This window comes from Microcaecilia unicolor, chromosome 8, assembly GCF_901765095.1.
Source record: "Microcaecilia unicolor chromosome 8, aMicUni1.1, whole genome shotgun sequence".
Classification (NCBI taxonomy): domain Eukaryota; kingdom Metazoa; phylum Chordata; class Amphibia; order Gymnophiona; family Siphonopidae; genus Microcaecilia; species Microcaecilia unicolor.
Genome location: NC_044038.1, coordinates 245,659,829 through 245,677,161, shown reverse-complemented (window position 1 = coordinate 245,677,161; position 17,333 = coordinate 245,659,829). Strand labels below are relative to the sequence as shown.

At 44.1% G+C, this 17,333-nt stretch overlaps 1 protein-coding gene across 1 annotated transcript in view; it reads right to left on the bottom strand.

Moving 5' to 3' along the window:
• The window catches only part of MMP24 (matrix metallopeptidase 24), a 77,316-nt gene extending 60,331 nt beyond the window's left edge, over positions 1-16,985 (bottom strand). Inside the window, exon 1 of the mRNA XM_030212037.1 lies at positions 16,841-16,985. Within this exon, the coding sequence (XP_030067897.1) occupies positions 16,841-16,969 (129 nt within the window). The 5' untranslated portion in view covers positions 16,970-16,985. The remainder of the gene's footprint in view (positions 1-16,840) is intronic.
• Positions 16,986-17,333: the final 348 nt, after the last annotated feature.

Sequence of the window (17,333 nt, the reverse complement as noted above, 5' to 3'; positions counted from 1 at the left end):
TGTCTCCCCATGCATGTTTAGGAGTTAAATATCATCTATTTGCTGATGATTTACAAGGGGGGGGGGTGTCAGTTTCTAGTAGTCTTTCTGAGGTTATTGATTTATTTGGTTTTATGTTTAACAGTGATATCAACTTGATTATCTGCAAATAGATTTTGATTGAATATACCCAAGACACAGATGGGGTTTTTTTCTGGTTCATATTTTCCTGATTTTCCTTCAATGCTTATCTTTGAAGAGTGACCAAAATGATAAAGGGGATGAAATTCCTCTCAGATGAGGAAAATCTAAACAGGTTAGAGCTCTTTAGCTTGAAAAAGAAACGGATGAGGGGAGGGTAAAGAAGCATAAGTTAAATTCAAAACTTTATTTTGATGTTTATTTAACAAGCAAACTGTAAACATCTTGATTATTCTGAGAACGATTGGGGGGGAAGGGAGGGGAGGGGAAAAATGTTAAAACATTGATGATAAAAGTTAATGATGGATGTATACAAGCATGATATATTATTGACAATGTCAAATGTTTGATTCGATGGCAAAGTTTACAATGTTGAATCATCAATAAAAACGGTTAAAACAAAAAAAAGAAATGGATGAGGGGAAAACTGATCAAGGTCTACAAAATCCTGAGTGGTATAGAATGAGTAGAAGTCAATTGATTTTTTACTCTTTCAAAAAAAAAAAAGTTTTTCAAAGACTAGGAGACACTCAAGAAAGTTACAGGGAAATACTTTTACAACAAATAGGAGGCAATATTTTTCACTCAATGAATAGTTAAGCTATGGAACTCTTTGCTGGAGGCTGTAGTAAGAGCAGTTTGCCTATCTGGGTTAAAAAAAAAGTTTGGACAAGTTCCTGGAGGAAAAGTCCATAGTCTGCTATTGAGACAGCCATGGGGAAGCCACTGCTTGCCCTGGGATTGGTAGCATGAAATGTTGCCACGATTTGGGTTTCTGTCAGGTACTTTTGATCTGGAAACAGGATACTGGGCTAGGTGCACAATTGGTCTGACCCAGTATGGATATTCTTATGTTCGATCACTAGGGAAAAGCATTCTCTAGCAGTTATTTTGCATGCCTCATTATCCTTTATACCACCTCTTCAGAATATTATTCAAAGAGTTTTTTTCAAACAGAACAAAAACTCTTTGTCATCTTCAGAATGTTTTAAGTCGTCCAATCAGTTCAAAACTCTGCTGCCCGTCTCGTCTTCCGCCAGGGTCGCTTTACTCATACTACCCCTCTCCACAAGACCCTTCACTGGCTCCCTATCCGTTTTCGCATCCTGTTCAAACTTCTTCTACTAACCTATAAATGTACTCACTCTGCTGCTCCCCAGTATCTCTCCACACTCGTCCTTCCCTACACCCCTTCCCGTGCACTCCGCTCCATGGATACTACTACTACTACTAATAAACATTTCTATAGCGCTACTAGACTTACGCAGCGCTGTACAAATGAACATGAAAAGACAGTCCCTGCTCAACAGAGCTTACAATCTAAATTGGACAGACGAACAGACAGCTAGGGGTGGGGAAATTGCAGTGGTAGGGGTGATAAGTGAGGGTGTTGAGTAAGAGAGTCATGGTTAGGAATCAAAAGCAGTCGCAAAGAGGTGGGCTTTAAGCCTAGACTTGAAGACAGCCAGAGACTGAGCCTGACATACTGGCTCAGGGAGTCTATTCCAGGCATAGGGAGCAACGAGATAGAAGGAACGAAGCCAGGAGTTAGCAGTGGGGGAGAAGGGGGACGACAGGAGACATTTACCCAGCGAACGGAGTTCACGGGGAGGAGTGTAGGGAGAGATGAGAGATAAATCCTTCTTATCTGTTCCCTTCTCCACTACTGCCAACTCCAGACTTTGCGCCTTCTGTCTCGCTGCACCCTACGCCTGGAATAAATTTCCTGAGCCCCTACGTCTTGCCCCATCCTTGGCCACCTTTAAATCTAGACTGAAAGCCCACCTCTTTAACATTGCTTTTAACTCGTAACCACTCGCCTCCACCTACCCTCCTCTCCTCCTTCCTGTACACATTAATTGATTTGATTACTTTATTTTTTGTCTATTAGATTGTAAGCTCTTTGAGCAGGGACTGTCTTTCTTCTATGTTTGTGCAGCGCTATAGAAATGCTAAATAGTAGTAGTAGTAGTAGAATGTTTGCACTATTCACCAGTCTTATGTAAGCTCTTTGTTTCATCATTGTAATGTTTTATTTATTGGACTCTGAAAACAATAGTTACATGCACTATTTCGTTGCTCAAAATATAACTGTGTTTGATTACTAAAACCTCTCAATTTGAACGTATTACTCTGATTTTGAAGAAGTTGCACTGGCTACCTGTTTTATGCATTTTAAATTTTTAGTTTTGATTGCAAGCCACTGCATGATGACAGTCCACCTTGTACTGCTGCTAGTTCTTTAAAATTATATTGTTCTGCTAGAGCCTTACATTCTGCTGATAAAGGTTCCTTCTTTTCGGCAGGTTAAGACTTGGTAAGTATTGAGTATCTCTCTGTGCCTAATTATGTGGAATGCTTTACCTCAGCATTTATGGTCAGCACCATCTCTACTTTAGTATAGGAAAGGGGGGGGGTTGAAAGCCCCTTCCCGCCGCCGCTGCAAGGCACCCCCACCGCCGAGCTCGCCGCCACCCCTCCATCCGGCCCGGGCCCTCGCTCCGCTATTGAAACAGCGAGGGAACGCAGCACACAGCTCTACTGAGTCGGCCTTCCTTCTTCTTCTCTGCCTGTGTCCCGCCCTCGTGTGATGTAACGTCGTCGAGGGCGGGACACAGGCAGAGAAGGAGGAGGAAGGACGGCAGCTCAGCAGAGCTGTGTGCTGCGTTCCCTCGCTGTTTCAATAGCGGAGAGAGAGGGCCCGGCCGGGTGGAGGGTGGGGGGAGCGTTAGCGACGGCGGTTTCGTCCCTCGCAAATGCGAAGTAGAGACCCTCTCTGTTCCGCCCCCATCATAACGTATTGACGCGGGGGTGGGGCAGAGAGGGTCTCTACTGCCTTTTGCGAGTGAGTATGACACTCGCCATTTATATGTTTGATACTTTTGTGATTATGTATGTTATTTCATTAGGTTTTTAGGTTTCCCCAAGTCCATCAAATGAGGAAACTATTCGTACCATCACCTTAGGAGGCAACTTTAGAACTGGGCACCTCCAATTAGGTGGCTGGAGTCTACAGAATAGCGGCAAAACTCAATAAATATGAATCTAACATTTAGGCATTTACACCAGTCAGAGCAGGGGTAAGCAACAGTGGCATAGCCAAATTCTTCTGGCTGGCGGGGATTCTCAAGCCTAACCAGCTGAAGATGTCCTCTGGCAGCCAGAACATGTGACTGCCCTTCTCGCTACAGTTGGCATCACTTTCCACTGGTTGCCACCACACTAACCCACCCACCCTACATGCATGTGCAAAAACCAAGTGTATGTAGGAGGGGAGAGGCCAGTGTGGCAGCAACAGATGGAAAGCACCACCGGAAGTAGGGAAAATCACTTGTTCTGGCTGCTGGAGCTCAGGGATCCCCTGCCAGCTCAGGGATTTAGTTTATTCTTTGGGGCTGCTGGTGCAGGGGTGGAAAGCATGGAAGTGGGGAGGGATTGTGTGCCCACCCAAAATACTATGTCTGGCTGTAGCACTGAAGTATGACAGGTATGTGCATAATGTTACATGCATTTGTGGAAATCCCAACTATATAAATTAAGCAGGTATTTGCAGAATAGCACTTAGGCGGCATGCTAGTATATAAGTATGTAAATTCACACATATATTAGTATTCTAAACATCTATATGCATAATGTCCACGTATTATTAACGATGAAAGCCCAACACATAAATATTAAAGATATAAGGTAACAAGACTGATCCCTGCGACACTCCTCACATGACACACAATTACTTCTCACTACTTTCTGATGTCTCCTAAAAGTGTGATAAACTAGGTCCTAATCTACACAGTCGTGCCAAAACCTGGTATCAAAAGCTGTGGTCAAATCTTAAAGCAGAAGGACTGCCCCCCTCCTTTATCCAGATTCAAGATGGCCATCACCATGGTCTCAGTTCCATGACAAGTCTGGAACCTGTTTAAAGCAGGAGTGCGTATATTTGGGCTTTAGAGCTGCAGAAACAAATAAAAATTCTGCATGGATTCAACTGAATCACAGAGGAGGGAAAAAAACAATGTGCCTATCATAACTTAACTCCTTTGCTTGAGCACTCTGAATATGAGGTTTAATATTTATGGTTTATTCATTTATAGTCAACCTAAGAATTAGATCACATATATTACATGTACAATCCTTATTCAAACAACAGGATAAAAATTTACAGAGTAATAAAAGAAAACAAAATATGAAAGAACAAAATTTCAGCAGATGGAAAAACTAATACCTTCATCCAGTGGTGTGCTGGAGCAGGCTCTCACAGGCTCGCAAGAGCCGGTTGTTAAGTTTTTAAGAATTTTGGGAGCCGGTTGTTAAAGTAGGGCCCTCCATGGCTACTTTAACAACTGACTCCCAAAATGTGGGCTTGGGCCCCCTGCTGAATTATCTTTTACTTTGCTGGTGGGATGCTGAGCCCTGCCAGCCAAGTAAATAGACTGCTGCTGCTCCCCACTCCTTGTTTCCAGCTCTGAACGGCAGGCTGGGACTTCTCCAGCATGTGTGAGAAGTTTCAGCATGCTGCTCAGAGCAAGACGTTGGGAGTGGTGGCAGTCCATTTATTGGCTGCCAGCAAAGGTATGCCTAGCGTGCCCACACGAAGGGAGGGAGGAGAGAGAGGCAAGTGTTGCTCCCCCCCCCCCCCCTCTGGCCACACTTGGCCCTTCCAACTGCAGAGCTGGCTACGTCTGGAGAAAGAGCCTGTTGTTAAAAATTTACCAGCACACCCCTGCCTTCATCTCACATTTTCAAGTGTTTTAGAAAATAAAGCAACCAACAAATTTCTAAAAATACCTTTTCCAGATGCAAAGAGCATTTTTTTTCATATTTACCAAACATCTACTTTTAATAGTTACTATTTGAGTTGTTTCCAATATTTTCAAGAGGCTATGGATGATTCTTACTAAGTCGGTGTGTGAGTTCTCCTTCCCACCAGTGAATATGTCTGACTGAAGGGAGACCTGGGAACCAAAATAATCCCTGCAGCTTTTTACTATGATTTTTCTTGGGAAGGAAGGATGGAGTGAGACGACTGATTTAATCTCTGATGGGTTGACTTACCTAAAATCTTTTGAAAATCATTGAAAACATGTAAAAGATATAGTAGAATTGGAAAAGGTGCAGCGAAGGGCGACTAAAATGATAGCGGGGATGGGACGACTTCCCTATGAAGAAAGACTAAGGAGGCTAGGGCTATTCGGCTTGGAGAAGAGACGGCTGAGGGGAGACATGATAGAGGTATATAAAATAATGAGTGGAGTGGAACAGGTGGATGTGAAGCTTCTGTTCACGCTTTCCAAAAATACTAGGACTAGGGGGCATGCGATGAAACTACAGTGTAGTAAATTTAAAACAAATGGGAGAAAAAGTTTCTTCACCCAAAGCGTAATTAAACTCTGGAATTCGTTGCCGGAGAACGTGGTGAAGGCGGTTAGCTTGGCAGAGTTTAAAAGGGGGTTAGACGGTTTCCTAAAGGACAAGTCCATAAACCGTTACTAAACGGACTTGGAAAAATCCAAAATTCCAGGAATAACATGTATAGAATGTTTGTACGTTTGGGAAGCTTGCCAGGTGCCCTTGGCCTGGATTGGCCGCTGTCATGGACAAGATGCTGGGCTCGATGGACCCTTGGTCTTTTCCCAGTATGGCATTACTTATGTACTTATGTAAAAGGCCCTGCAGTAAAAAAAAAAAAACCATGTTAATGGCATTACTGCACATTGTTAGAAAATGACTCCCTTAAAAAGACAGGAATCCAGATTTAACAGTTAAACTGTAACAAAAGGATATCTAAACTGAATTCTTTTTGCTTTCACGAACAATGGTCTAAAAGTTCTATTTCCAGGCACTGAGACTACCTGTGACAGAATAATAATAATACAGAAATATAATTACAAATCACTGGGGAATTTTAATGCATACATAACTGCTTAATCCCATTAAAACAGTTCCCTCTGCTCTCACGGTGTCAGTATATGCATCCATTTCTCTTCCAGCCTTCTTTCCAGCGCTTTGATGCACAGCTTCTGTACGGATCTATCAGGTGATTGATTTCTCTTCTGAGAGTGCACCGTATTGACAACATCGGCAAAGTAAGCTCTCAATGCAGTCTACAGCCCTTCAAAGTGCATTTGCTCATTTCTGATGTCATGACAGTGCAAACGGATGCTGAGTTATGGCTGGCAGACAATAATTGAATATCCTAACTTTTATCTTAGAATCTAGAACTAATCCTGAGACTAGTTCTGCAAATACATTTTCCATGGATTGTTGGTTTAGTTCTTTTTCTCCACCCATATCCAATTGATATGCTCACCCTGTGAACCTGGACACAAGCTCACTCCTGCAAGAACTGGGATGACCTTCAGGTTATTATCTTAATTGTTTAACTCGGTTAAGCCAGACCTATAACAGCAATGTAACCCTGTAGTTTGATGCTAAAGGTAGACCAAAGATAAAGCTTTGATCCTCGACTCAGTCAGTGATTCTCAAACCTGTCCTGGGGGAATCCCAGCCAGTTTTTCAGGATATCCACAATGAATATTCATGAGTTAGATTTGCATGCACTGCTTCCATGGTATGCAGAGATCTCGCTCATGAATATTCATTGTGGATATCCTGAAAGCCTGACTGGCTGGGTTCCCCTAAGACAGGTTTGGGAACTGCTGCCCTAAGTATTTAGCAATTTTCATTTACTTGTGAGGTCAAGAGCGGTACCAACCCATTCTAAGCCTGAGCACAAAGATTGCGTGTCTGCATCATTGAGAACATGGTAATAAATTTATATTGGACAGGAACACAGAAGCAGCCGTCTCCGCAAAGGATACAACGAAGGCGATGTATTGCGTTGTTCCATGATGGCTGAGCCATTACTGGTTATCACATTGAAACCAGCATCCCCATCACCATAGGGGCCACGCCCGATAGCCATGCAGTAACAGCCACGGGTGGGTATCTTTACTGCAGGATCCCAAGCCTGATTGTGTGTTTCTTTACTGCAGGTTCCCAAGCCTGCCTTCTTCAGTTACTTCACTGCAGGTTCCCAAGCCTATCTTCTTCAGTTGCTTCATCATTCTGAAAGCATCATTGATCTGCAAGAGAACAGTTTCAGGGAAACTATATTGCCTACCAGATGATGTCACTGATGGAGCTGGAATAACAGCAATGATAAGTTGTTCTGGGATCCAGCAAGTATCGTGTCTTACCGGCCAATAAAATGAAGTAGCGGGACCATGAGGATGCATAAAGCTTATGAAAGCATCTTTCTGTTCAACTGACGTTTCACAAACGTTTCCAATCCACCATAAATGCAAGCAACATACTGCCCAGGCTGAAGATTTGTGACTTTCTCTATTTGTTCAGCATCACTAATTTATTAAGCTGGAATATTCACCTGAGATGGCACGACCAAACTGATAACAGCGCACAATAAACGATTGGACAATCAACGAATAAAATACGAATGAATAAATAATTATATCAATACTTTTAAGTGACTATTAAGACTCAATTTCCTAGAAATGAAGAAAAATTAGCACATCAAGTGTACTAAATATAACATACTTTGACCTGAGTAAATGGCTACTTAATGGTGGCATTGCAAAACAAAAACATATCAGTGTTGTAGAGCACAATTTTCTCTTTCAGATGATACTGTTCACAAGCTGATTCAGGCAGACTCTTGGCTTTGAACTTTGGTACATTTTACCATTTGCGCTGACAGTGCCAACTTTGAAGAGATCCTGCAGGGCGGTTATAGATGCTGGTTAGTTGCAAATCTGGCAGTATTATGTCCAGCACAAGCATAATGCTTGTTCAAAATTTCAAGTCCGTATCTTTGTTTGCATGGAAGTTGTTGCGGTCTGAATATTGGTCCAAATATGTTCCGATGAGTCGCGACCAATTTTGATGCACACTTTGAGTCAACTTGTTTGACTGGATTTTGCATCTATAATGTTAAAATGTATTTCATCGGAATTAGCATCAAAAACTGTACAGGATTTGAATTTTTTAGCCATTCTTATAAATGTGTTTGGATTTTATTAGACCCCCAAAATGGCATTTTGGTAAATGTCGCGCGCTCATGGACTGACAACCTTTCAGAAAAGGGGGTCTAGATCTGCAACTATTGCAGTAAGAGACCTAAAATTTTGGGAAACTTCGTTTAACACCTGACACACGCAACAGATCAAATTTGAACAAAATTGGAGACATGATGGTGGGAAGGTTTAGACCACTTGGCATGGAATGACCCTTTAGCTCTTCTCCAAAGCTCAGATCCAAACAGTTGGTAAAAATGTTGATAGAGAAAGTTTCAAGGTCTAACTGTACTGCTTCTCTTAAATACAGAATAAATGTACATGTGCAATGAAAGCCATTATGAAAGTTCCTGGAAGAAAGCCCCTGATTATCCCTGGGTGCAACAAACAAAGAAGGGATAAAAAATGTCTGTTTGTTCCTGTTTGGGAATAGCTAGTGAAGTAGTTTCTCTGGAAAGTGAGGCACAGCTGTGCTTTTCCAGGAAATATTTCTAATTCTGCTGATTGCTATTTTGTCATGATACAATAACTCTTATCTCTTTGCAGTTTTCTAAGAAAGCACAACGTTGTTCCTTGTTATCAACAAAGTGAGGGACTCGGATCATAGGCAGGGGTAGGTGCACTTTTCTGCTCCACAGAAGCCGGGTTCAAATCCCACTCTAGCTTCTTGAGCAAGTCATTCAACCCTCCATTGGCTTAGATACAAACCTAGATTGTGAACCCTCCAAGGAAGGACTGAGAGATTCCTTGTTCTGAATGTTCACCACTTTGAGCTACTGCTGAAAAGACAGGAATGCAGCAGATAGGGGTCTAAACTGGGGACATTTACACACGTGTCTGGCTTCCAGGAATTAACGCTAAATCTGTTCATTCCTGACAAAAAATACAGACTCCTGAACACATCTGGCTGGGCAACCCTACACATTTGGATCTTAGGCATGTGCCTAGTTTGCATACGCCATAATCTAGCCCTATTTCCTGTACTAGGTTTGTAGTTGCTGTTCTCTAAGCTGTACATAGCCATGCTTCAACCCTCCAATGACTACACACACTGCAAACCCAGCCACTGAGACTGCAGAGTCATCACCATTCAAGGCTTAGCAGGTGGACTGGTGGGAGTCTGTCCTGGGGCTGCAGAGACTGCAAACATTTTCATAACTCACAGGCCAGATGTTCCTGAGAGAGAAGTAGAAGCAGGGGCATAGCCAGACAGCAGATTTTGGGTGGGCCTAGACAAGAAGTGGGTGGGCATGTGTTCTCCCCCCTCCCCCACCAACTTAAAAAAATATCTCAGCTGGCAGGAAAACACTGCTCTCTACCTTGGCAGCCTGCAGCAGGCATGTGCTGAAAACTGAGCATTCGCAGTTGCCAGTATCGGCAGCTTAGGAAGCTCAGACTTCTGAAGTGGAGAGCAATGTTTTCAGCACCATCGGGAGGAGGTCTTCAGCTGACGGAGCTTGGCATCCCCACCAGCTACCACTAAATGTGTGCTGCTGTTGGGTGGGCCTGAGCCCTAAGTGGGTGGGCCCCGGCCCACCCAGGCCCACCTGTGGCTACGCCACTGAGTAGAAGGCTGATGCTGGGAAAGAGAAATGGAGGCAAAAGTTAGGAAAGGGAAAAGCAGAAGGATAAGAGATGAAATACAGATGAAGGAATAACAAGAGACAGAACAATGAGACAAAGAAAATGACTAGAAGATGAGAGAGAAGAAGATGGAGTTGGGGTGGGGGGTAGATGAGAAAACTGAAAGATATAATGAAAGCTATAAAGGAGTGTGGAAAAAATAACAATGAAAGGAGCAGCTGATAACAAAAAGATGGGGATGACCAGTGAGAAAGATGGAGCTGGGATCCCCAGTGGCATAAATGGTAGAAGTAATGGAGCATTGTTGCTCGTATCCTATATAATAAAAAGCACCTCCAACGTTCTGAAGCTGATTCTGTGGCACTGAAACCTTGAAGCATTCCTGCTCTCTGTATCCATCTCCTGAATGACGTCACGTACTTCCGGGTTCGTCACCAGCAGCAGTGACCAACCACACGAGGGTTCGTAATCGCCCCACCCTCGAGTGCTATATGCTGTGAAATCCATTTCTCCGAAACAGAACTAAAACAAAGACAAAATATGATTTCTTTTCCTGCTGCTTTCCGCTTGACTGTGCCCTGCCCCCTCCCCTCTGCCTGCCTTTTTCAGCAGCCGCCGCTGAAGCTGCTACTGCCGGAGAGCACGGCACCGTCTGTCCTAAACACCAAAAAGTAACGGCCTCCGAACGTCAATCGCAGCTGCAGCAGCATTACTTCCCCCTCTTCTCCACCTTCTCCTCTCTCCTTCTTCCACACACACTTCTCCGCCCAAGCTCCACCTCACCACGCACTCACCCGCATCCTTCCGCGCGATTCTTTGGGAAGCGATGGAAGGAGGGGGAATCGACTAGCGGCAGGATGGATACAAACTACAAGATGATAAAATAGTTCGTGCTTGCTACAAGTTGAAAGGAGTACGAGGGAGGGAGGGAGGGAGGTGGACGACGACCCTGGCAGGGAGGGAGGGGGAGGACCCTGGGAGGGAGGGGGGGAGAAAAACCCTGAAACTGGGAGGGAGGGAGGGAGGAGGGGGGCCCCTGACACACACACTCATTCTCACACACACACACACTATCTCTCTCACAGACACACTCGCACCCACTCTCACTGTCTCTCTGTCACACACACACTTGCACATTCACTCTCTCTCTCTCACACAGTCACTCTCACACACACTCTCTCACACATACACACTCCGAGGAAAACCTTGCTAGCTCCCGTTTCATTTGTGTCAGAAATGGGCCTTTTTTACTAGTATTTCTATATTAGCGATTTAAAGAAACTGGAAAAATTATACACTGAGCATTTTGAGTATGTATCAAAATTCCCATTTTCCCAATCCATTTATTCGCCCCCCCCATATTTCATGTTTTCTCAGATTAAAAAAAAAATTAGGCTTTTGCCCATTTTATATCTCTAACCAGAACAAGAAGTTTGGACCAGCAGGACATGTATTTATTACTGATCTCTCAGACTGGATGGACCGTGCAGGTCTTTTTCTGCCGATTATGGTGCTGCTAGAAAAGACACATCAAGGAAGAGAAAAGGCAAGGAAGACAGAAAAAGGAGAAGCTATAGAAAGGTACAGTAAGAGAACAAGTGGAAAGGGCAGACAGAGGGGTCCCGCATCAATCGTAAACGTCAAGCCTTCAGCTTCTTCTTAAGTCTGGAGTGTGGTAGCCGTGTTAGTCCACTCTTAAGAATATCAATAGAAATCAAACAAAATAAAACATGGAAAAGAAAATAAGAACGAAAAAGGGCAACCTTTGAAAGCTAATCAAGAAATGTATTATGTCCAATAAAAAAGGTATCATCTTATTTTCTTTTCCATGTTTTATTTTGTTTGATTTCTATTGATATTCTTAAGTCTGCAGAGTGCAGGTTCCTGTCTGAGAGTTCCAGAGGTGACAGCCCAGAAAGGAAAATGAGGCAAAGTTTTGAGGGGGGGGGGGGGTGGTAGAGGCAGCAGGGCATGACATGGAATATAAGGCGTAGGGAGGTTTGCCAGAAATAAACCAGCAGAATGATTCTGTACGTAAGCTGAGAGCTGAAACAGGTAACCATTGTTTAGAGATGAAAAGAGGAGTGACATTGTCACAGTGGTGGGCACTGTACACAGGGCTAAGCAGGAAGCACTTGGCTGCGGTGTTGTTATTTCAGCCCCCTGCATCAGCAGAGGGCTTACAACCAATATGCCATGAGAGGCATCAGAAGCTTCCTGCCTCACCCTCCTGTGGATCATTAATACTTGGGCTCTGGATCTAGCTCTGTATGGAACTGCAACGCAAGCGGAAAGGTGGGAGGTGGAGAACAATAGCTGAAAAGGGCATGTGAGAGAGAGAGAGAGAGCGCGAGAGAGAGCAAGGAGAAGCATATAAAGCAAGAGAGGAAGAAGGGAAGAGAACAGGGGCAAAGAGATTGCATGGGAAGATACAGCAAAGAAAGGAAAGGCAGAGTAAAGGAGAAGAAAAAAAGAAAGCATGGGGAAGAAATGGGCTCAGGTTGGAAGAAGAACACAAGCAGATCAGAAGTAAGCAGGAAATGACAGAGAGGAAGGAGAAGAGGAGAAAAAAAAAAAAGAACCAGGAAATTACACAGAAGTCACCTTCCATACAGATGTGGTCTCTCCCTATTTCTTTCACATTAACTATTTCTGAAATCCAGCCTCATTAAGGGCACATAGGTGCTTTCACAGCAATCAGTGGATCGCTACAGACCAATTCATGTCACTGTCATTTATTTATTTATTGTTTTTGTTACATTTGTACCCCGCGCTTTCCCACTCATGGCAGGACGTCAGACTCACAGAAACAGAAGCCTGTGCAGCCTTCTACATGGAATGTTGCTAGTGGAATAGCAACATTCCATGTAGAATCTCCAATAGTAGCAACATTCCATGTAGAATCTCCAATAGTAGCTATTTTATTTTTGTTACATTTGTACCCTGTGCTTTCCCACTCATGGCAGGCTCAATGCGGCTTACATGGGGCAATGGAGGGTTAAGTGACTTGCCCAGAGTCACAAGGAGCTGCCTGTGCCGGGAATCGAACTCAGTTCCTCCGTTCCCCAGGACCAAAGTCCACCACCCTAACCACTAGGCTCCTATTCCACAAAAATAGTGGTCACATTTCTAGAACCCCTCTTTTCTCCTCCTCACCCTGGTTAATCTCAGTGTGGGGATACTTGGATCTCAGATTTACTTGTTTTGTAGATGAACAAATTACAAAATTTGTTTTCTAGACAAAAAAACCCCAAAATGTTTAGTTATGGATCAAAATTACCAATTTTAACCCTGATCAAGGATCTCAATCCAGTACTTGGTATCCTCCCACCCAGTCAGGGTTTTTGGATATCCACAATTAATATGTATAAAATGGAAGCAGCGCATGCAAACTTATCTCATGCGTACTCATTTCGGATCTCCTGAACACCCAACAAGCTGGGTGTGTTTTGAGAGACACTGGCCTTAGACATCATGAAATTGGATTTAATTGCTTGCCTTTCCCAAATCAGATACACAAGTTATTTCCCTGCCCAAGAGAGATACACTTTAAACTGTACCTGAGGCAATGGAGGATGGAATGATTAGCCCAAGGTATCAATGAGAGAAGCACGATTTGAACACTGGTTTCCCTGCTTCTCCGCTTGCTTTCTAGCAGCAAGGCTACTTCTCCATTCTGTTTATTATGTCGGTTTCTCTGTCTGTCCTCTCTTCCATTCATCCTTGTGTGTCCTTTCTTCTCCAACCACTTTTGTTCATCCACTGTTATTCACTAAGGCACCAACTGACCTTGGCTCACACTTAACACTCATAACATTTGGAATATTTTGATGCTTTTTAACCCACTAACCCAACGGATGTTGGAATGAAGTTATACAAAGGTAAGTAGGGCTCAAAAATCTGTCCGTCTAGGGGCAAAATAACTCTATGAAAATTGCTAGGAATAGACCCAAGTTTGGCAAAGGAGAAAAGACAAATCAAGGTTGAAAATGGAACTCATCATGCCAGGGATTTGGAAGAAACAGAGTCCCTGAAAAAAACTCCAGCATTACAGAATCTGTTGACAGTGACATCTATGTGGGGAGTCAATAAAGGATACTCAAATTTGATCCTGAGATGCACATGCAGTTAGATTGGGCAACTGATAGTTGGGCGCTGTCAATTATTGATGTACATCTTGCTGAACACTAGTCCATAAAACTGCATGCCCAAATCCCATGGCTCGTATCTCAAAAGGGGGCATGGCCATGAGGGGACAGGCGGGTCAGGGGTGTTCTGAAAATCTGCGCGCAGTGCTAGAGAATACCGTGGAATTACACCTGGTTTCAGCAAGAGTAAGTTCTGGAGCCCAATGCTATGCAATATTCTATAAAGGGTACTCAACCTGCAACACGTTTATAGAATAGCGCTGGGTGCTGACTTTTTCCAGCACCCAAATTTGGGCCCCATTTATTGAATTTGGTCCCTAATGGCTAGAAAAACGACCACACTTGGTTTAAATTTTTCTTTCCAACCCAACGGAACGTTGGACAGAAATTGTAAATGAGGGTTTACACTCTGCTTTTCAGATACACACTATAGGTTACATCTTATGAACTCCAGAGGGAAGTTCTATGGCATCAGCAGTACATTCGGAAGACAGATTATACTCTACATATCTTGGTTTAGGAGTGAAGTTCGTTCCCATCATGGTATGTGCAAAATTAGGCAATTTGAAGACATGGTCCCCCCAAACAAAAGATATACACACACACACACCCAACAAGCAACCCAGAAAACACACACACACACACGTCTGAATATTGCTGCTCTACCCTCACTAGGTGCTGGGTCAGTCTGTAAGGATATTCAAATGCAGTATCTGGGTTGTGCCTCTGAACATCCACAGATAGCGACCGCTGTGCTATTTATCCAGATAAATGAGTATCAGGCCCATAATATAACCATTTTTAAGTCAACACTCAACGAACAGGTCTAATAGCATAAACAATATAACAACATAGATAACATAAAATCAAAATCATCAAAATACAGTAAAACCCTTACTGCATCCTAGCCCTCGTCAGGGAGTCGACAGTCTCAATACACAGAGAATGCCTGTGAAGTACTGAAATGTTAATAATAATCAAATAGGACAAAAGAGGAGGTTCACACCTTCCACAAAATCACCAAGGAGAAGGAATGCAGAGTGGAAGAAAATCCAATCCAAGAATGAAAACTCCAAATAGACTTTATTAGGACCCTAATAAAGTCTATTTGGAGTTTTCATTCTGTGAGTTTTGACTGGTTTCTTGCATTGGATTTTCTTCCACTCTGCAATAATAACCAGACGGCAAGCAATCAGATAATCTTGCTACCCTGCGCAAGGAGGTTGTCAGCATAGATTAGTGGTGCAGGACAGATGGAGTCATTTCTACTATAAGCTACATAAATGTTCCCCTGTACATGACATCACTGATTGTTCGGCTGAGATCAGACTGAGTCTTGGACTTTCCAACCTCTTCCAGCAGGAGGAAGGATCAAATGGCCTATTATTACAATCAGAGGATTGGTAGGAAAATCTGTGTTGCATGTGAATCTACAACTGGGTAAGAGGAAAAATGGTGAGAGGCGCAGGGAGGTCTAGAACTTAGTTCTTTATTTATTGCATTTGTATCCCACATTTTCCCACCTATTTGCAGGCTCAATGTAGCTTACAGAGTCCTGTTAGAAGAAAGAGGAACAAAACTGGAGGGGAATAATGGTGATATGAGCATAGGAAAATAAATATAAGCCACATTGAGCCTGCAAATAGGTGGGAAAATGTGGGATACAAATGCAATAAATAAATAAATAAAATACATTTGGAAGGGGAGACTAGCAGACAAAACGTGGAACAGAAGGGACAGACGGGGAAATAAATCCAATGACCTAATGGGAAAGAAGGGTGGGCTGATGGTTGAGGAACGAATGAAAACGGATGCAGGTATGGGTTAGGACAAGAAGGGAGATAGGAGAACTTTTAAGATTGTCATGCCCGAAAAAGATGGAGACTAACCCCTATTTTATTTATACACAAGCGTTGCCATCAAGTCCAGGCTCCTGTTTCCAACAGTGGCCAATCCAGGTCACAAGTACCTGGCAAGATCCCAAAACAGTAAAACAGATTTTATGCTGCTTATCCTAGACATAAGCAGTGGATTTTCCCCAAGTCCATCTTAATAATGGCTTATGGACTTTTCTTTAGGAAGTTATCCAAAACTTTTTTAAACTCTGCGAATCTAACTGCTTTTTACCATACTCTCTGGCAAGGAATTCCAGAGTTTAATTACACAGTGATGAAATATATCGTCTTGGATTTGTTTTAAATTTACTACTTAATAGCTTCATTGCTACCCCCTTTAGTTCTAGTATTTTTGGAAAGAGTAAACAAGCGATTCAAGTGGACCCCTTCCATTGCACTCATTGTTTTATAGACCTCTTATCATAACTCCCCAAGCCCTTCTGCCTTTGCCATCCCCGGAATTGCCACATTGTAGCATTGGAGGTGCGGTGGCATCATGGACCATGCAAAAGGCATTAGGAACTCTCCATCCTTATTAACGCCTCTTGTGCTGTCTCAGCTGAAATCGCAGGGTCGCTGGAGCCCTTTGTGACGTCACCGAGCATTGTTGAAGTTGCTCTTTGATTGGTCGGTGCTTCCCGAAGGGCTCCCTTGTAAATAAGGAGCAAACAATCGGGCCATTATCAGGCAAACAATAGAGGAAGGAAGGGGGGGGGGGGGGGGGGGAGACAAAGGGCCGCAGCAGCCCGGCTCCTGGGAGGCCGCTCGCCCCGCGCTGCTCCTTCCCTCCCCCCACCCCGGGGCCACCAACCCCACCCTGCAGCCTTGTCTATTCCACCGGCTTTCTGCACCTGCTTACTTGAGCTCAGTCCCGCCCGTGTCCCCGTCTCACCCTGCATCTTCTTGCACCCATGCATCTCTTTGCACCTTGCACCGGGGGGTCACACATCAGTGCTTCTTCCATTGCAATTGTGTTGCACCGTGCTAGTGAGTGACCTACCTCCACGATGAAGGTCTTGTCTTCGGCGCACAGGGACACGGCACCGAGAAGCGCCTGCAGGAAGCAGCTGCGCAGACACAGGGTCAGCAGCACCCCGGCGACCCCTCTGCCGCTCCCGGCCTCCGCCATCGCTGCTCCGGTTCCGCCTCGGCATTCACAGCACTATGCCATCCTTCCTCCCCGCGTATCTATCATCATCCACCGAGCGCGGCGGCGCGCACTGCCCGTCATCAGCGCGCTCGCGCCATGGCCCTGAAAACGGGAGCGCGCCCCCCCCCCCCCCCAGCTCAAGAGCATCCAAGGGCTGGTGGTGGTGGTGGGTGCAAGAAGCGCTTCTCCTCTGAAGGAAGGACCACAGCTGGAGTGGGAGGGAGCCCCTAGCCCGGTCCGGTCCTTTGGTACAGACTAGGAATTCACCTTTCCTAGGCCTGACCTCTAGTTGCTCCTAACATAGTAACATAGTAGATGACGGCAGAAAAAGACCTGCATGGTC